We start from the raw sequence: 20,868 nt of genomic DNA, 5'->3' as shown, positions 1-20,868 counted from the left end.
TTAAAAAAAACAAATACTAAGTTTATGTATATATAAAAAATAAAAACAGATAGAATGAAAATTAAAAAAATTAAATTTATTGTTTTAAGACCAAAAGAAATTCCGCAAAATATAGGTAAGCAAACATATATGAAATCAAATAGGTGATACGCAATTGTATTGGCATGTGCATACTTAGAAGTAGTAGATTTATATACTCCTTTATGAAGGGCACTTTCTTACTACACACTCTAAAGACAAAACGTTGGTTTTACAATGTTCATCCGGTAGAGCAAAGTGCAATAAATGGTTATGCCTTATTAGGTTGTTAATTATTTTTTCATTTTTTCATTTTGTATAGAAATAGACATAAACTGCAACGACCAAATTAAAAATATAAAGAACAAATATTTTGAAGAACCCATAAAAAATGGTAAATACTTTTTTATTAACACGTTTGTAGTTTATGCATCACCATTTTTAGCTTACTTATGCATCACCATTTTTAGTTTATTTGTGTATCCCCATTTTTATTTCTGATTACTTAATTTTTCAGATTTGAATGTTCGATTTATTTATATGGGGAAAATATTGGAAGACAGTAGAAAATTAGAGGATTACATAAATTATTATCATAAAGATTTATTTTCAAATAATTCAAATTTAATAAATAAAGACAATAAAAATGGGTTTAGCAAATCTAAGGAAAACAGTGTACCCATCATAATTCATGTCAAAATTACAGAAAAGTCTCTAATGTCAAAAAATGGTAAGGTAAAAAAGAGGGGGATAATTAAAAATAAGAATAATTCAACTGCATTAATTTTTCACCATTTCCTCTCTTTATTTTCTGGTTCTTTTTAGACAACTTTGACAGTACGCAGCTAAATGGGATACTAGCCAAGCTGATGTTATTAACATTTGTGTCACTACTTTGGGTGTACAGATTTAATTATATGGATGGATTTCCTATATTTTGTTTGGTAGTTTTAATTATATTTACAATTTTTATAACAGCAACTTTACTATATGGATATATAATTTTATTTTTTCAAATATTATTCAAAATAATTATTATCATATTTTATAAAATAAAAGAATATACAATACGTTTATATACATATATTAGTGAGAAGACAAAAAGGTTTTTATTAATGAGAGAAGTTACAAATAATAATCCAAATTAAAAAAAAAAAAAAAAAAATTGTCCCTTAATAACATTTTTCATTAATTTATTGCATAATTAGCATATTGTTTTCTGAAAAAAATATACGTTTTATTTATTAGTATATTAAATGGTTAATTTTTATGTAAAATTAAAATTTTATTCCGTTTGCATTGTTACATATTTCAAAATATGGAAATATAAAATGTATAATGAAAACAACAACAAATTATTTTAAAAACTTTCATGCATACGCGTATAATTATATGTGTGTGAATTTGCATATGATTTATTTTATGTTTGGAAATTTCCATAATTTTTTTACATATTTTTTTTACATAATTTTTTTACATTTTTTTGTTCCTTTTTATTTTATCAATGAAAAAAACAACAAACATTAAGATCTATACACAGATTTAAACTATTAACTTAATTAATTATCTTTATTTTTTTTACTTGTTTACTTTGGGTAATCGCTATTTCTTTTTTTCATTCGAATAGACTATTTTCAAAAAGTTATTAATTGGGGTAATGTAATAATCTTATTGTATTGCCTACAAATTAAGCTAGACCAAATTTGTCATGGGTAAGCCCCTTTTTAATAATTTTTCATTTTTTTTTTAATTTAAAATAAAATGACTAAAAGTTTGTATAATAATGCAAGTAAGTATTTGCAATATGTCAATTTATAAAAAAATCAAAAAAAATTGTAAAAAATTGTGATGAATAAAACAATGAAGGGGTATCAGCAGGTGGGCATTTCTTAACATTCTCGAAATAATATGGATTGATAAAATTTGAGAAGTATATGAAATAAGGGAACCTGCTGAATTTCCAATTTTGTGTGTGCATAATTTGGGTCACACTATGAATAGGATATTGTCTATAGAGAAATATTTACTTAAACATTTTTTACAGGTGCACATACACACACATATGTATATATGTACATATAAGTTTATGTTTCTATATTTTATTGTGGTAGGCATAATTTTTGATTACATAATGTGTGTGTGCAAATAATAAATAAATCATTGGAAAGACTTTAAGAATGAGACAAGTTTTTTTTCATGGAATAATTTATTCGATTGTTGTATAATAAAATTAATATTTTCAGTTAAATTTTTTGCTTCATCGTCTTTAGGAATTATTAATGGTATATCATTATCATTTACATAAAAACCAAATCTATTATTTATGTTAGTATATAATTTGATAAGATTATCATAATCTTCTTTATTTAATTTAGTAATATCATGACCGCATTTTGTAATAATATTTTTAATAGCATTAAGTTCATCTTTGTGTACTACATACTGATTTAAATAATCTTTTTTTTTTAATTCATATTGATTAAGTATATTTTTAACAATAGGATTATTATTATTTTCATTTTTAACAAAATTTATTTGCGTTTTAACATAATTAACTAATGTATCATTATTAGTATTATTTTGAATATTGTTTATACTATCATTTAATATAGCATTATAAAAATTCTGATCATTCTGAACATGTTCATAAGTTTTTTTAATAATTTCTGTAATTAATATATTTTTTAATGAATTTTTATATTGCTGTTCAGAATTATATATTTCATTTAATTTTTTTTCCAAATGTTCATGTATATTTTGTTTATTTTCATTAATAAAAGCTTTTCTATAATATTTAATTAAGACATTACAATATTCTTTAAAATGTTTTAAATGGGAACTACATTCTGTGTCTTTTGAAAATAATTTTAATTGATTATAAATTATATCTTCTGCTAGTAATTTATTTTGGATATTTTGTTCTATCATTAAATTTTTTTCTTTATTTATAAAATTCCATATATCTTTATAAAAATAGGAAGCTAGCATATAAAATACTGAAAAGAATGGAATAGTTTTTGAAAGGAACCAAGCATTACTTAATACAACATTATTTAGACCAAAATATAAAAATACAAATATTAAACCATATGATGATAGCATATTTTTTTCTTTAAAATATTTTAAATGAAATAAAGTTTCAGGATTTTCACTTCTTTTTTTTAAACAGAATTTATAAACATCTTCTTCATTTAAATCAAATAATATTGCAATTTCAGGATAATGAAATTGATAATTATTATTAAATGCTAAATCTAGAGCATTTGTTTCTTTTTGTGTATATCCATTTATGAACATTAAATGTATTAGTTCTTCTTTTGTTAAGTATATATCTTTTTCTATTGTTAATCCATTTTCACACCTTCTTGCAAATTCAACAAAATCATTATTACGATTTTCTAATGATGTTATTAATTTTAGATATCTTAAAAATATTGGAATTTTTTTTGTAAAAACATATAAGTCTTCTTTATTTGGGCTTGATAAATATAGGTCATCATATTTTACATTATCTATATGTGGTAAACTAATTCGATATTTTGTATATACATATTCCTTTAGCATTCCTCTCCCATTATTTGTGTAATACCTTTTGGTCATTCCTAGAGCGACCTTTATTCCATTTTTTATATTAATCATATTTTATTATCACTTTAATTGGTATTGAAGAGGAGGAAGAAGAGTTATATATATATATGCACATTCAGTATGTATGCATAACTTGTGTGTGCAACTTTGGTTTTGGCTAGCGGCCAGCATAAATCCATATATACTCATGTGTCGATTCCCTCGTTCAGTGTGTATATATATATTAACAATGAATAAAAGTTTAAGCAGTTTTAATAGTGTGCTTGGGAAAAATGTATATCCTCAATATGTCCATGTACACTTTTCTGTATACACTTATGTTGATATAAACAAATTAAAAGCTTTTCCTTAATTTTTCTTATACCTAGTTTGGAAAAGAATTATATTATTTTTGAAATTGTTATATTTTCATTTTTAAAGCGTTTTCCAAATTGTACGTATTAAAAAACATGGGATTATTCTTTTATGTGTTTAATTTCATTGGCCTTGTTTTTTTTGTTTTTTTTTATTTTTTCCTGGAAAAATCGCAATATATATTTTTTCTTATTTTGTAATGCTTAAATATTCCATAGTATGAAAATAATATTATTTTTCTATAAGCATATTGAAGTATGCAATGTATGTATATGTAAATTATATATGCTAATTATGTAATAATATTTTTTTACTTTTGTATGGCCATTTGTTTGCACTATTTTTGTGCATTTTACAATGTGTTTAAGCAAGCTTACTTTTGTTACTTAATCTATTTTTTTTTTTTTTTTTCAAAATTTTTTACAATTTATATTTTCTTCCTTTTGATAGTGTGTATATATTAGGAACAATTTTCGTAAGGACAATTTCGATATGTATTTAATTAGTAAAATTTGTATAAATATTTTATGTAAAATATATAAAGAAATTGTGTAATAATTATATTAAAAATATAGGGGGGACAAAAAAAAAAAAAGAAAAATATGAAAATCGTTGTATTTGATTTGGTGGTTATTATTATATTTCATCTTCAATCAAAAGTTCAATCAATACATAATAAGAAAAATAGTAGTTTACCTTTATTTATAATTAACGATAGAAATAATAAAACAATCCAAAGAAAAAAACAAAATAAAAATTTTAAAACATATATATGGGGTTATCCTATATACGATGATTCCCCTTTTAAATTGAGAAGGCCCAAAGTATATCCTAATTTTGAATATGGAGAATTAAGAAAATCACAAGATTTTGATTATGTTATAAGTACCAATATAAGTCAAAATAAGTAAGGCTACATAAGTCTACTTTTACAAAAAAAATTTAACAAAATAAAGATCAACCGTGCGAAGTTTACATATTTAGGGATATATTGTATTTTTTTTTTCTTTTTATATAACAGCTATCAAATTCCAGACGTTGGCTATTTGTATAATGTGGATGAAATGGGCACAGGAAGAACAGATGATGTGTAAGCACAAAAAAGGATATACATACTTATACTCATAATAATATACATAAACATTTTCGTAGATATATGGCTTTGCTTTTACTAAATAATCATGATTGTGTTATTTGTAATGCTTTTTTTTTTTTTCTTTTTTTTATAAAGCCATACACCTATTGAAATGGTTTTTGGTGGGGATATTGATATGAAGGAAGTTGAAAAAATTAAAACTGTCTTGAATGTTTTTGACCAAGGAAATGTAAAACATCAAAAATGGATATTAAATAATTTACTATAAATAAAAAAGTATATTTTTTGTATATTTTTATCTTTGAAATTGTATTTTACTTTCTTTACTATTTTATTCTTTTCAAGGGAATGGGTATTTGTACATTAATGGGAGCTAAAAGGGGGCACTTTGCTTTTAAGTACAATGGCTATTTGTGTCATTTTCACGGAATTAAAAGTTACTTAAGGTAGCAAAATTAAAACTTTATTTATTCCCACACCTTTTTAATACCTCATTATTTATTCACATATTTATATACTATTTATTTATTTATTTATCTATCAGGTTCTTAATTAATAGACATTACCCTGGGGCCAAAGTAACTATGATTAGTGAAGTATGTTTAAGAGAAATTTCCCTTCAACATATTATTATATTTTTACAAAGATTATATTAATCTATTTATATGTTTTATTTTTTTTATTTTTGTTCAGCATTGGATAGACCCAATAGATGAAGCCGTTTGTGTTAGGCATAGTAATATTCCCTTTTCAAAAATCGGACATGTAAGTTTAACTTTTTTTTTTTTTGGCAGCTTTTTCCCCTTTTTGCATGTGTAATCACCAAGAGTTATACTACTAATTAGTAAACTATATATATACACATTTTTTTATTTTTCCTATTTACAGCAAAGAAAATTATTATATAATAAATACGATTACATATATGAAAATGATAAAAATAAGAGGATATATAAAGCAGAAAACAAAAGTAATATGTGGGCATTTTATAACGATCCTCAAATGCTAACATAAAGATAGCATTCCTATATTTAGTAAAATTAATTTTTTTTTGTTTTTTTATGTTAAAAAGTTTAAAAATATGATTTTTGTATTCTGAATGCCGTATAATAAAATACTTAAATATTTGCCTTACCAGTATGTACATTGGCATATAGAAAGGGGATATATTTTGGTTATTTTGCTACTTTGCTATTTTTGTGTGCAAATTTTATTTTTTTGTTTTTAGCTAGATTAACTAGCCATAAAGTCATATTTTTTTTTTTTTGATATAAACTTAAAAAGTTTGAGAATTTTAAACTTAACATTATTATATTCCTACTATTCTCAAAGAATGTAGTTGTAATAAACAAAAAAGTTGTCTCTTTAAGACTTGAATAAAACAAATTTTATTGTCATAATTTTTATTATTAGATCATTTTAGCATATAATTTATTATATTATTTTTCACCTTTTGGTTGTTTAAAAAGTTTTTGTTTTTTTATGCATTGTTAATAAAAAAATATGTATAAATTATAAAAAATATAATAAAATAAATTACTATATGAAATATTATATAGTACACCGTGTATCGTTATAAGCATAGTATGGAGTGATATAGGCAATTTCTGTTATTCAATCTGCTTAGTTTTTCTTTACTAAAAGGTATTTTCTTTTTGGGAAATTGGTAAGTCGTTTCTTGGTTCTAAAAAAATGAAAAAAAAAAAAATATATATAATATATGTATGCCCAAATAAATTATGAACAAGAGAAAAAAAAATACTGTACACGTTCATAAAATAGAAATGCATATAGCTATATATGCATCCATATTATAATTTTCTTATAACATGAAGAATATAATTTAAATAAATCAATATAATTATTTATATTTCAGATATTTTATTAACTTATTTTTTTAATTATGTATTAATGTGTTTATTTTTTTACCTTAAGGTCATAGCGGATTTTTGTTTCTTAGTTAATTCTAATCTCTTTTTTTTTGTTAATTTATTTTTTAAGTTATATGGTTTGAATTTTTTGTCCTTATACAATTTCCTCAACTCCATTTTTCTTTTTTGGTTGTATACAGTTAAAACTCTTGCGACATCTTTAGGAAAAGAAAAGAAAAAATACGGATATATATATAAAGAGATGAAAAATGTAGAAAAAATAAATGGTAATTAAAAATAATAAATAATGACAGAACATTTTTATTACGTAAGTTGATGTATTACTTTTTCGAACGCTGTGGATTTTAGAGTTTTTTGCTGAGTTTCCTATTGCTTTGCTTATTCTCAATCCACTTAATTCCTTTTTATATTCTTCGAGTTTGTCCAATAACTCTTTTTTTTTTAGGGACCTTAATTGAAAAGCTTTAATGTTGCTCTATAAAATAGTAAAATAATAACATAATAAAATAATGTAAATATTTGAATATAATATCTATAAAAGTGTAGTTTTTATTTGTTTGTGTTTTGTTCATTTTTTTCAGTTTTTTTCTATTTACCATTTTCGATGATTATAGGATAATTATGATAATTTTTTATTTTGTTCCTTTTTACAATTTTGTTAAATATTTAATTTAAAAAAATTAAATCAAATAATTATTTAAATTTAAAAATGCTTAAAATATGTCATAAAAAAATTATTCATATTTTTAGTTTATTATAATTATTTTTTAATTAAAAAAAATCAGAAATACAAACTGCATATAATTATTATATATTATATATATTGTGTATGTAAATGGCTTAAATATATTTTACCTTTATTATTTATATTTACATTTGTTTGCTTTTTTTCCTATAGCCTTTTCTATGCAATATGGATTTGTTTATTATTGCTAAGGAGTATGCGTATAAAATATATGGAGGATATAAAACGGTATTTTTATATATTGCTTCTTATTATGTTAATATATTTTATAGGTAGGCTTAATTTTTATTTTATATATATAATACCCCCTTTATCCCTTGAATTTTTCCCAATATCCAAGGCACTTCATTAATTGCGCCAAATATATAAAGCATATAACATATTAATTAAATATATATAATTATGTATATAATAATTTATAAGCAGGGAATCACAAGGTTTTAAAAATAAACATTTTTAGATCTTTAGTTGCATATTTGAAAATAGTGATTTTATTTTAGCTATTTATTAAGTTATTATTTTTATAAAAAATAAATAAAACAGGTTTATACATACAATTTATTACTTTTTCCCGTTCTACAAAATTTATGTTTATTACTATGGGTCAATATAAAAATGTTTTAAAATAGGTATTTTTATTTTTCAAAAGCCTTAAAACGTATATTTACTGGATAAGTTTTTACTTGTATTATATATAAAAATAAAATTATAAACGTTTTAATGACAGCATCATAATTAAGGAAACATAGGAATGTTTTACTTTTTGTTTGAAAATTTAAAATAAAGCATATTTTGCTTTAGTCTATTTTCTGGTAATTTCTCTCTCTTTATATGGATATGTAGCATTTTTTATTGTTACTTGATTTATGATGAATATAAAGCATAGTACCAAATTAGAGGAAGGATACATGTTTTTACTTGTTAGTTTAAAAATTGATCGAAAAAACAAATAAAATAAAAAAAATAAAACCTTTTAAAATTCTCATAAATAAAAAATGAACAAACTGTGGAATATTAGACTTGTTTATTTTTATACAACCTAAGTAGTGACTTTATAAAAATTTAATCATATATACATAAGCAATATATGATGGAGTGTGATTAATAAAAATTATATATTTGTGTTTACTTACAACATGGTCATTAATTTGTTTCTTTATGACAATGTCACTAAAAAAACACACATTACAAAGTAAAGAGGTAAAGAAGTTAGTAGGTTTAGAATGTCCCCCTATCACTACATACGTATTACCATTTATTTTTCCATATTTTTATTGATATATAGAACTATAAAACAAAAATAATAATGATTTGAACATCCCTAAAGAAATATATGGCTTTTTTGGCGATTATGAAATAATATTAATAAATAAGTAAAAAAAAGATTTTATTGCTATTTTTTAATTGGTATTTTAAAATATAAATTTAAAGAAATAAAAAATAGTGATAAAATATTATTTACAAAATAAAAATATTTATTTGGTAGTGGTACCCCATTTGAAAAATCTACAATGGAATGGAAGTGCGTATAATTATATTTTCAATACCTATAATAGTTAAATATTTTTTTTTCTTTGTTTTTTTTTTTAATTCTCAACATGTTTTGCTAAAAAATAATACATCAATTTAATATTATATTTGTATATTCCTACTTAGGTATATAATATATTACATATTGATGGGTAAGTATTTTTTTCCTTTTGTTTTAATTTTCAAAAAATATTAAAATTTTAAATTAAAAAAAAAATGAGTTTGGATTTTTGTTCTCAACATCTTCTTGCATATGACAATTCCCTGATTGTATCTGAAAATGAGTAATAAAAAAAAAATGAAAAAAAGTTTAAAAAAAAAAATATTTGAAAAATAGCATCCTGTCCATATGTTATATATAGTATCCTTAGGGATTCACTTAAAAGTGTTGTATGTCCATGGGATGTAAATACATGCATTATTGTTCATGCTTGTTGATTTTGTACATTTGATTGCTTCTATACTTTTTCTACATTTTATAATTGTCCAGGATAAAGGCCAAGGTTGAAGAAAACTTTGCTATCGTTATGAAAAAAATAAATGAATTAAAAAATGAAAGGAATGATGATGGAGAATTATTTTATAATCTAACACAAGATAATGTATTTAATTTGCCAAGATATTCAAAAATCCCTCAAGCCAAAAAACCAACAAGATGGGAATTATTTGCACAAACAAAATTAAAAAAGAAACAAAATAAACATGGGTTAATTTACGATGAAAATAGTAAAGGATGGGTAAGAAGATTTCAAAAAAAACAAATAAAAATAAATAAAGAAAAATCAAATTTTGTTCATGAATATAAACCAAGTGATAATATTTATGAAGATCCATTTGAAAGAATGGAAGAAGAAAAAGATATTAAAAAAATGAAACAAAAAATGAGAGAAATGAAAAATAAATTTGAACAACAAGGGGTTTCATCACAAGATATAAAATATATACAAAAACAAAAAAGAAAACGGGAAAATCTTATTGACAATCTTAAAATGTAAGGCCAAAAAATTTTTATAAATTTATCTCTTTTTATTAGCATGTTTTATTTAATTTAATTTTTTTACTTCAATTTTTCATTCTTATTTTCATTTTCCATTTGATTCAGGGCACAAATTTCTTCTTCTACATTCGGACGGTATGATAAAAAACTTAAAAAAGAAAAAAAACTTAAAGTAAAAAGTAGTAAAATAATAAACCAAAAATCTGAAAAACGTTTATTAAAAGATGAGATAAATCAAAATAACAGATTGGCAGAAATTGTTTTAAAATCTCTTTAAAGTATGATATAGTCAGGTATATAAACAAAATAGACTGTACCATAATTGGTCCATGTGTATATATTCCTTTTTAAGTTTTTGTTTGATTTATCACGTAATATATATATACGCATTATGGGTTATTTTTATTTTTTTGTTTTTATATGTTTTTATAATATAAATATATTTGCATAGACAAAATGCTATATAATGACTTAAAGTAAAATCAACCATCATTTTAATTTTAAACTTTATTGTAATTTACTTATATAAATATAAAAAATGAAACATTGAATTTTGGTATTATTTTGGAATGGGAAATTGTTCTTATGAGAATTTTCATATGTATTTAAATTTATTAGTTTGATGATTTTTTAAGCAGTCACATTGTTTTACGACTACACATGAGGTAGTTGTGATTTTGAAACAATTTTAGATCAACATAGAACTTATTATTAATATCAAGAAATCATAAGAAATTTACAAAAATATTATGGCATAACTTATTTAGTAATATTATATGTGTAGGTCTTATTCGGGAATATATTTTTATATATCATTATTTTGTTAGGACAACAATAAAAAGGCATTACGATTTTTTTTTTTTTTTTTCATTTTCCTACTATAAATTAGTTATAACATATTTTTATATTTTCCTTTTATTTGGTTGTTCATTTTTATTTACTTATTTTATATCTCAAAACGTTGGTATGGATATACATATGTATGTATGCTTATTAGTTGATTTATTTTTTATTTTTTGTGTAAAAGAAATATTTTAAGGAACATTTTGTAGTGCATTTCACACTTTACTAATGTATGAATAAATATGTATATATTTTTCATGTTATTTTTTTATATTTTATAAAATGCTTCTCATTGTTTACATTTTAATATGGATTGGATGGTGTAACCATACTAGTGTATGTTGTAGGAAATAACATGGGTACTTAAAAAAAAAAAAATCCTTATAATGCATATAAAATTAAAAAAGAAATGATATAAATTTATTTTATTATTTTTTTTTTATATAATTTTACATTGCTTATTCAGAAAAATATTTCCATATGTGCTTGTAAATTATTTACTGTTAATATATTTTTTTACGCTAGTTCATAATATTACTATTGCTATTTATTAATTTTTTTTTATTATCACTTTTGTAATTGTTTTGTATCTATAGGATTAACTTAGTATTTTACATTTCTTTTTTTTCGATAAATTTTTTTATAATATGAAATATGCTAATATGCTAAGAACGAGCCTAATTTGTAATAAGGCATTAAACATACATGGAGGAAAAATACAATCAATAGCATTTCGAAAGTGTTACACAAATTTTTTGGATGGAAATAAATCAGTTCTCAATGTAACAAAACGACGTTTATTTAGTAGCCAATCAGCACAAGATAAAGCATACAGTGAAAATAGTGGTGATGGAAATAGTAGTAATGAACAATGTAAGGAAAATATGGAAATGGATAGTAAAAATTCAGAGTGTAATGATAATAAAAAAAATATGAACAAGTCAGAAAATTCTGAACAATCAGAAGAAAAAAATAATAAAGAAATAAATTATGAAAGTTATAATAAAATAGATCTTATTAATGAAATTAAAAAAACGAAAAAAGATATGGATGAAAAATTAGTAGATAATCAAGTTTTAAAAGAAAAATATTTATCTGTATTAGCAGAAAAAGAAAATTTAAGAACTAGATATATGAAAGAGATTGAAAATAGTAAATTATATTGTATAAGTAATTTTGCAAAATCATTACTTGATGTTGCTGATAATTTATCATTAGCAATTAAAAACATAAGTGAGGAATCCTTAAAATCAAATGAAGAAATTAATAATATATATAAAGGAATAGAAATGACAGAAACTATTCTTCATAATATTTTTAGTAAATATGGGATAGACAAATATAACCCGATTAATGAAAAATTTAATCCTATGCTTCATGAAGCAATTTTTGAAGTTAGCGACACGACTAAAGAAAAAGGGACAGTAGCAACAGTTATACAACCAGGATATAAAATAAATGACAGAATATTAAGGTAGCATTTTTTTCATTTGCAATTGTATATTATTTTATTAGTCTATTTATAGCTATTTATTTTGTACCTCTCGATACATACATAATATATTCATTTTTTTTTTTTTCAGAGCTGCAAAAGTTGGAGTTGTAAAGAACTAAATCTTTAGCATAATAAGATGGAGTTATCTTTTTTCACTTTGTACATAAAACAAAATGTTTGAAAAGTTTAGTTATAATCTTATCCATCACACATGAAAATTCTGTGTGGTTAATATACTATAATATGAGCAAATGTAAATTATGCATTTATTTATTTTATTATTAAAATTCATGTAGATTAAATATGTTTATCAGTATTTATAGGAATACTTTTTTTACAATTTTATTACTTTTTTTTTTTTTTTCAAGCTTTACATATTTATGTTCAAAAGGTTCTTAAAATTTTGTATTAATTTTTAAGTATATATAAATTATTTATTTCAAAAATAATAATAAAAATATTCTTCATTCCTTATTTAAAATAATAACTTGTATTTAATAATTTTTAAGTATTTACAAAATAATAGTTTGTTATTTTTTTTCTTCACTACATAATTTTACTATTGGCTTTGGCTTATATTTTAAGCCGCTTCATTTTTTAAAATATATTAGGGAGAGAAATTATTTAAAAGAATATTATTATAAATATGTAAAACATTTTTCATTTTTTTTTTTTTTAAAATAAAATACTAAATAATTTTGCAAAAGTAAGAAATATGAATTAATTTTTAAAAATAAATATAGAGAATAAAACTAATTTATATTATTTGTGCCTTTATGAACTTTTAATTACAAAAAATAAGAGGAGAGCATATTAAAAAATCACAATCTCTTAAGATTTGTTTATACTTTCCTTGTATAACGTTTTATTTAAATTTAAAATTTTTTTTAAAGTTTGTATTATTTTTTATTGTTAAAAATATTTTTTCATTAAAGAATACCAAAGAAAAGTATTTATAATATAAATAATTTGTGAGTCTGAAAAAATAAATGCAAAAGTTTAATATTTATAAACTATGTAATACTAATTTTTGTAAAATAAATATAAAAAAATTATGCCTTATATATTAAGTACACATTAAGCATTTACACAAGCTAATGAAAAAGAAAAAAAATATATGTAATCCATTTTAAAAAACAAATAAAAATATAGTTTGTATTGTTAATCATTCTTATTATTTATTTCGATTAAAAATATAATATGCATATATGTAAACTTCTCCCCATATAAGTGTGTATATATTATTTGTCATTTTTTTATGGAAATTTTTAATAAGAAAATTTTTATTTCTATACTCAGATATGCATTGATTTATGAATGTATGTGTATGACCAATTCATGGTAACACCACTCATTTACTCACGTTGTAATGCTTAGATAGTAACTTGTTTATCATAGTTTACTTCCGTTAGTAATCCATATTTACCTCTCTAAAATTGCCATATTGCGTGACAAACCTTTTCAAGCTTTATTAAGTTGGTTATTGCAAAAGGGAAAACAAAGCAGTGAATGTGATTGACAAAATAAATAATAGTTAGAAATAAAATTGTTGAAAAAATATAAATAAATAGTGTAAAGATGGAAGAAATAAAACATAGTAGTGATACTGAGATTCCTGAAAAACGAAATAGCAGTTGTACAGTAAAACATTTTACTAATATACCTTCACCAAATCCACAAATAGTTGAAAAAAAAATAAAAGAAGGTGTAAAAGCAATTTCTATTGAAGATTTAAAAATCTTGGAAGATGAAAATGAAGATGAAAAGATTGAGGAATATTTAAATAAATATAAAAGTAATGTATTTTCAAATAAACATTCATTATATTTATATTGTAGATATGTTATTTTATATTATGGAAATGAATTAATAGATAAAAAAGATATAGATAAGTTAACTTTTGAAATAATAAATGGTGGTATAACAAATATATTAGTAAAAGTTGAACATAGTTTGGAAAAAAAAAAATATTTAATAAGATTATATGGTCCTAAAACTAGCGAAATTATTAATCGTGCTAGAGAAAAAGTAATAGCTCATATATTGAATAATAAAAATATTTCAAAAAAAATTTATGTTTTTTTTTCAAATGGTAGAATTGAAGAATTTATGGAAGGATATGCATTATCAAAGGAAGAAATAAAAAATCCCAATTTTCAAAAAGAAATTGCAAAAAATTTAAAAGTGTTACATGACATTGAACTTAATGATGATATGTATGAGACAATCAAAAGATTACAAACAGGTGATAGTGAATATGATAATGATCTAAAAAATATTGAAAATGGATCGAGCCAAATAAATCATAGACCATCTTTTTTATGGGGAACTATATGGAAATATTTCAACTTATTATATGAAGAAAAAAGTAAACCTTGTGATTTTAATTCAAAAGGGAATATATTAAAATTAATTGATTTTGAATCATTGAAAAAAACAATTGAAGAAGTAGAAAAATTATGTAAAGAAAAAAATTCACCAATAGTTTTATGTCACTGTGATTTATTATCATCAAATTTTATAAACAAAACCGATAATACAATATGTTTAATTGATTTTGAATATTCTTGCCCTATGGAAAGAGCTTATGATATAGCTAACCATTTTAATGAATATGCAGGTTTTAATTGTGAATGGAATTTAATACCAACAAAAGAAGAAGAATATAATTTTATTAAACATTATTTAAATACAGATAATAATGAAATTATTAATAAACTAATTGATGAAGTACAACCATTTTATCTTATCTCTCATATTTATTGGGCATTATGGTCATTGTTACAAGGTATGAGATCCTCGATTGATTTTGATTTTATAAATTATGGAATGACAAAATTAACTGCTTCTACACTTTCTATATTTAGATCTAAAATTATATCTAATTAATGAAGTTTAATTAGATGAACCATACCATTGACCTTCAAAATTTTTTAACTCACTAAAATTATGTGTTAAATATTTATGTCAACCAAACAAATTCCTTTTCTATATTATATAGGAAGAAAAAAAAACTTTGATTTTTTTTTTTTTTTTTATTTCTACCTATTTTTACTTCAAGAAGTTTTTAGCATTATGGTATTTATTATTCATTATTTATTATTCATTATTCATTATTTATTATTTATTATTAATTATTTATTATTAATTATTTATTATTCATTATTCATTATTTATTATTTATTATTTATTATTAATTATTTATTATTCATTATTTATTATTTATTATTTATTATTTATTATTAATTAGTTTTTTTTTGTCTTTTTTTTTTTAAAACTTTTTCTTGTGAAAAAAATATATTATAAATACGTTTTATAAAAACATGATTTGTCTTCCTACTTTAAAGGAGGTCGATAAGTTAGTCGAGCTTAGTTTAGCCATTTCAATGGTGTGTTTGAATTTGCTTTTACATGATCCTACCATTGTTAGAATATAAAAAAAATTGCAACACATATTAATTTTGCATGATGTGGACATCCTAATTTATGATTAGGGGTAACTCCTTTTTATCAAAAATTTGTGAGTAATAATTTTTTTCATTTTTTATAGAATTTCCATTTATTTCATTTATATAGGATTGATAATATTGAACTAGTTCATCGTCTGATAGTTGATCATATTTTGTGTAGTTTGAATATGATGATTGATATTTTGTAATTTCAGAAGGTGCAAAAATATTGTCATTATATAATTTACATACATCTATATTTTTACTTTTTTCAAGATTTGAATCAGCATCATTTTGTGCATCTAAAAGTATTTTTTGAATTTCTTTTTTAACATTTTCAAAATATATAGAATCAACAATATTATTATTTTTCATATAATTTGATAATAGAATAATGGGATCAATTTTTTTCCATGAATTTTTTTCATCTAGTCGTCTTAATAAATCTGGATCAGCAAGTGAATGACCTCTTGTTCTGTATGTTATAGCTTCTATTAAAACGGGTCCTGATTTTTTTTTTCGAATTTCATTAATTTTTTTTTTTACAATTTTGTATATACTTAATACATCATTACCATCTACTTTATAAGTAGTTACATTAAATGCTTCTCCTTTTTTATAATTATTTGTTAAGTCTCCTAAAGAGCTTCTTGATCCTTCCATTCCAATTGCCCAATTATTATTTTCAATAATAAATATTATAGGTAAATTATAAGTAGATGCTAAATTTAGAGACTCATAAAATTGGCCAATATTACTTGTACCGTCACCTAAAAAACAGACTACTACATCTAGATCGTTTTCATCCCTTCGTTCAGTTTGGTTATCTTTATCACTATCAGGTAGATCTTTGTTTTTCAAAACAGTTTGATATGTTGAGTTGATGGAATCTGAAATGTTTTGGGGGAATTCTTTTTTGTATAAAATGCTATATGCTAACCCAACAGCAATTGGTATTTGCTCCCCTATAAAGCCAAAACCTCCAATAAAATTATTTTTTTTACTATATATATGCATAGAACCTCCTTTGCCTTGATTAGTACTACCATAATAGTTTCCATACAATTCATTTAAAATTTCTTTTGCTGAAACATTTTTACTAAGTGCATGTACATGATCTCTATATGTACTAACAACAAAGTCTGAATTTCTTAAATTTTTTATAACACCAGTACTTATAGCTTCTTGACCATTATATAGATGTACGAACCCATTTATTTTTTTATTATAGTATAATTTTGCTACTAAGTTTTCAAATAAACGTCCTAAGTTCATGTCTTCATATAATGTACATATTTCATTTTTACTTACTGAAACATCTGAAATATATTCTTCTAACTTATTATTTTCGATATATACATTATAATTAGTAGGGTTACCTATTTCATTTTTATATAATTTATTTATATAGTCATGTTTGTCATGTTCAATGTCTGTATAGACTTGGTTAATTATTGGTTCTTTATTGTTTTGCTTCATGATATTTTCATTATCCCCCTGTTCAAATGGTTTACAATTTTTCGAATGATCTATTTCAGTATGGTTGATAGAATTTAAAGTTTTTTTATTTTCAAATTTATGTGAAATATTGTGTGTTTTTCCATTTTGGTCATTAAATATACTATTGCAACCATGGGAAGAAATAAAATTGAGAGTCATCGGTTTGTTTTTATTTGATCCTATGTTTAGACCCATACATTTTTTTAGTAATAAGGATGTTAAAAAAAAAAAGTGTAATATGTTAAAGACCATGGTGTATATTTTTATCCAAGTTAAAAGTTGAGAGTTCATATAAAAAAAAAATATCAAGCAAGATATTATTTTTATTAAGCTTGTGAAAATATGTAAGTTGAAAAAAAGATAAAATGACCAGGGATTTTTCAAAATAATTTTGAAATACTTTTCAAATATGTTCTTTATTTTTTTATTTACAGAGAAGAAGTGTGTAGAACAAGATCCGTTACATTTTATTATACGAGGTATAAAAGATGTTTTATAAAATATAGGAGCAAACGACAAAATGTGAAAAGGTTTAAAAAAATATATTTTGCATGTGTAATAAAAATTACAAAAATAGTTTAACACCGTTAGGGTCTTAGAAAAAAGTTAAAAAAAAAAATGAATAAATCAAAATGAGAGCAAAAAAAACAAGGATTTTTTTTTTTCAAAAATTGATTATATGTTTATATTGTTCTGGTTTTCTCCGAATGCTTATTCTTTCTTTTTTATGACCAATTAAGAGACTAAAAAATGGAATAAAAAATGGAATAATAAATATTATTTATGGTTATCCATTTTGTTTACAGTTTTGTGTAGCCAAAGTTGTACAGGTACTGAAGTGAATTAGGAAATTTTCATATCTATCGAGATTTATTAATATAATAAAATATTATTAAGTATTTGATATTTATTTGGTTTTACATAATTTTTAAGTATTTCATTTATTCGATTTATTTTATTTAGTTGTTTTTATTTATTACATTTTAATTAATATCTTCGCTGGATTTTTTTTCGGTCAGTAGTGATTATATTATTTTTTTTTTTTTTTTTTTTTTTTTTTAATTTTTTTAATACATTTTTTTAAATAAAAAAGAAAATATTTAACAGTTTTAACATTGTTTGATTAGATAGTATGATATAACATAATTAATATATTGTGCGATGTATTCCTTATGAAAAATATAAAATTTGTTTTCATCATTTTACGAACAAATTTTAATAAAATAAATCAAATAAAATTACATAATAGAATGTGATGTAAAATCGTGTAACAAAGAAAGCAAGTACTACTCTATAGTCGATCTTCATCAAAAAAAAAATAAAACAAAACAATTGAAAATACAAGAGAGAGAGAGAGAGAAAGCAAACCCTTGAATGAATACTTGCAATGAATTAAAACATATTAATCAGGATACAATATACAAAATTATAATCATAATATAGAAGAAGTCATAATAAATTAATTAAAAGGAAAGAATATAAATAAAAATTGAAAAAAAAAATTTTTTTCTTCCTCTCTAAAAAAATGGAACAAATATTTAACCCACTATGGCTAAGTAGCTTTGAAGAAGATATAGATACATATATTTTTATTTCTTCGAGAGATAACAAATTATATTTAGGTTTGAAATTAAAAAAGATAAAATAAAAAATGAAAAAGTACATACCTATCAATGCATGCTATATGTACACCTCATATAATAGCTACGTTTTCAAATAAATGGTCTAAATAATTATCCATTTATTTATATTTTCATTTTAAGGTATACTAAGAACATACGACCAACATGGAAATATATTTTTAACTCACTGTGTTGAAAAAATTATAATACCTGAACAGAATTATTTTTCCGATGTTTATGTTGGTAAGAAAAATATCATGACAATAGTATGAATTATATTGGGGATTGAAAAAAGTGATGATAATATAAGCGTGAATAGCCATAAGTATATGTCTTTATATGCGCATACATAGTTACCAAAATCTTTGTCTATAATGATAAATACGGATTTTACAATGTGTTCCAAATTAAGAGTTTATATATGTTGATAAAATATGTCCCGTTTTTTTTTTTTTTTTTTTTTTTTTTTTTCTCACCAATTTACACACAAGCTCTCTATTTTTACTATTTATTTTTTAGGAAACTTAATAATTCGAGGAGATAATATTGCATATTTTGGATCAATTGATGAGAGTAAATATGAGAAAATGTTTAATTATTCTCAAAAAGATATAAATGAAAATTCTCAAGGAGAAAATTTATATGAACAAAATAAAAAGGAAGAAGACATTATTCTTAATTATAAACCAATAAATCAAATTTTAAAATATATTGATAAAACAAACAACGATAGTACTATTTTTGAAAACTAGTTTAAGTCTGAAATTACATAAATATGAAGACAATTTATCACCTAATTATGATATATATAATTATATAGCCTTTTTAAGGAACAAAAAATGTTTACTATTTTTGTAGCAAAATTAAAAAAAAAAAAAAAAAAAAAAGGAGCTAGCCTTTTTATAAATATTTTAACAATTTTTTTTTTATAATTATTATTTGATTATTATTTGTTTTACATTTTTTTTTTGTCTTGTAATAAATAATATATGTATGGCGACCAGTTTATTTCACATTATGAGAAAGGGAAATTAAAAATTCTGAAAAAATGTGAATGATGTCGTTATTATATTTCATTCACTCGCTATGCTTATTTCCGTAATTTTTCGTTATAACCGCTTTTATATATTTTTTTTGATTTTTGCTATAAAATTTTAACTTGAATTATTCATTTAATTTATTAAAAAAATACAAACATAATAATTTTTTTTTTATACTGAATTATTTTCAATAGAGATATTCGTATATACATGTACACATATATGCAAATATGCATACTTTGGTAAACCTTGAAAAGCTTTAAACTTAAAAATAAATAAAATGCTAAAACAAAATAAAGTTAATTCAGATATATAACAACAACAATAATAATAATAAAAAAGTCATCTTAACATAAATGCAAAATTAAAATACTAAAATGGGGTATACGAACTTGAAACTGAAACAGACATAGAAAAAATAAAATGCATATTATCACATAATCTTAAAAAGGTGTATACATGTAAGTATATATGCACACATATGCATTTTAATAGCCCAAACACAGGTTCAGAATAACTCAAAACATTGGATATGCACTTTTAAGATAGTATAGCGCATAAGTATATTCTTGCATCATTAATATGCACAAAAAAAAAATAATAAGGTACAGAAAAAGGGGGTAAAATGAGCGAAATATATTACTAGCCTTAGCTACCTATCGCTATATATTATTATTTTTGTAAAAGAATAACAAAAGT

The 20,868-nt window shown here is 21.9% G+C and overlaps 9 protein-coding genes across 9 annotated transcripts; 6 read left to right on the top strand and 3 right to left on the bottom strand.

The window, feature by feature from the left end:
• Positions 1-54: 54 nt before the first annotated feature.
• On the top strand, positions 55-931 carry PVVCY_0902320 (conserved Plasmodium protein, unknown function; the record flags this gene model as incomplete). The annotated part of the gene is made up of 4 exons (XM_008626572.1): positions 55-115; positions 341-412; positions 536-753; positions 857-931. The coding sequence occupies 4 exons, from the start codon at positions 55-57 to the stop codon at positions 929-931; spliced, it is 426 nt and encodes a 141-aa protein (XP_008624794.1).
• A 1,244-nt stretch (positions 932-2,175) lies between these two features.
• Positions 2,176-3,657, bottom strand: PVVCY_0902310 (conserved Plasmodium protein, unknown function; the record flags this gene model as incomplete). The annotated part of the gene is made up of 1 exon (XM_008626571.1): positions 2,176-3,657. The coding sequence occupies one exon, from the start codon at positions 3,655-3,657 to the stop codon at positions 2,176-2,178; it is 1,482 nt and encodes a 493-aa protein (XP_008624793.1).
• A 905-nt stretch (positions 3,658-4,562) lies between these two features.
• On the top strand, positions 4,563-6,070 carry PVVCY_0902300 (conserved Plasmodium protein, unknown function; the record flags this gene model as incomplete). Its single annotated transcript, XM_008626570.1, has 7 exons — positions 4,563-4,867; positions 4,982-5,050; positions 5,192-5,285; positions 5,402-5,502; positions 5,601-5,652; positions 5,750-5,821; positions 5,945-6,070. The coding sequence occupies 7 exons, from the start codon at positions 4,563-4,565 to the stop codon at positions 6,068-6,070; spliced, it is 819 nt and encodes a 272-aa protein (XP_008624792.1).
• Positions 6,071-6,679: 609 nt separating this feature from the next.
• Positions 6,680-7,547, bottom strand: PVVCY_0902290 (60S ribosomal protein L35, putative; the record flags this gene model as incomplete). Its single annotated transcript, XM_037634337.1, has 4 exons — positions 6,680-6,740; positions 6,986-7,145; positions 7,273-7,423; positions 7,545-7,547. The coding sequence occupies 4 exons, from the start codon at positions 7,545-7,547 to the stop codon at positions 6,680-6,682; spliced, it is 375 nt and encodes a 124-aa protein (XP_037490445.1).
• Positions 7,548-9,439: 1,892 nt separating this feature from the next.
• Positions 9,440-10,497, top strand: PVVCY_0902280 (nuclear preribosomal assembly protein, putative; the record flags this gene model as incomplete). The annotated part of the gene is made up of 3 exons (XM_008626568.1): positions 9,440-9,507; positions 9,714-10,214; positions 10,326-10,497. 3 exons carry the CDS (start codon positions 9,440-9,442, stop codon positions 10,495-10,497), a joined length of 741 nt encoding a protein of 246 aa, XP_008624790.1.
• A 1,213-nt stretch (positions 10,498-11,710) lies between these two features.
• Positions 11,711-12,677, top strand: PVVCY_0902270 (GrpE protein homolog, mitochondrial, putative; the record flags this gene model as incomplete). Its single annotated transcript, XM_008626567.2, has 2 exons — positions 11,711-12,537; positions 12,647-12,677. 2 exons carry the CDS (start codon positions 11,711-11,713, stop codon positions 12,675-12,677), a joined length of 858 nt encoding a protein of 285 aa, XP_008624789.2.
• A 1,459-nt stretch (positions 12,678-14,136) lies between these two features.
• PVVCY_0902260 (ethanolamine kinase, putative) lies at positions 14,137-15,447 on the top strand (the record flags this gene model as incomplete). Its single annotated transcript, XM_008626566.1, has 1 exon — positions 14,137-15,447. One exon carries the CDS (start codon positions 14,137-14,139, stop codon positions 15,445-15,447), a length of 1,311 nt encoding a protein of 436 aa, XP_008624788.1.
• Positions 15,448-16,037: 590 nt separating this feature from the next.
• On the bottom strand, positions 16,038-17,759 carry PVVCY_0902250 (pyruvate dehydrogenase E1 component subunit alpha, putative; the record flags this gene model as incomplete). The annotated part of the gene is made up of 1 exon (XM_008626565.2): positions 16,038-17,759. The coding sequence occupies one exon, from the start codon at positions 17,757-17,759 to the stop codon at positions 16,038-16,040; it is 1,722 nt and encodes a 573-aa protein (XP_008624787.2).
• Positions 17,760-19,032: 1,273 nt separating this feature from the next.
• On the top strand, positions 19,033-19,881 carry PVVCY_0902240 (U6 snRNA-associated Sm-like protein LSm1, putative; the record flags this gene model as incomplete). Its single annotated transcript, XM_008626564.1, has 3 exons — positions 19,033-19,129; positions 19,271-19,372; positions 19,649-19,881. 3 exons carry the CDS (start codon positions 19,033-19,035, stop codon positions 19,879-19,881), a joined length of 432 nt encoding a protein of 143 aa, XP_008624786.1.
• Between the last annotated feature and the right edge of the window lie 987 nt (positions 19,882-20,868).

Source organism: Plasmodium vinckei (assembly GCF_900681995.1).
Source record: "Plasmodium vinckei vinckei genome assembly, chromosome: PVVCY_09".
Taxonomy (NCBI): Eukaryota; Apicomplexa; class Aconoidasida; order Haemosporida; family Plasmodiidae; genus Plasmodium; species Plasmodium vinckei.
Note: the sequence above shows the minus strand (reverse complement) of the source record. Positions and strands in the feature narration are given on the sequence as shown.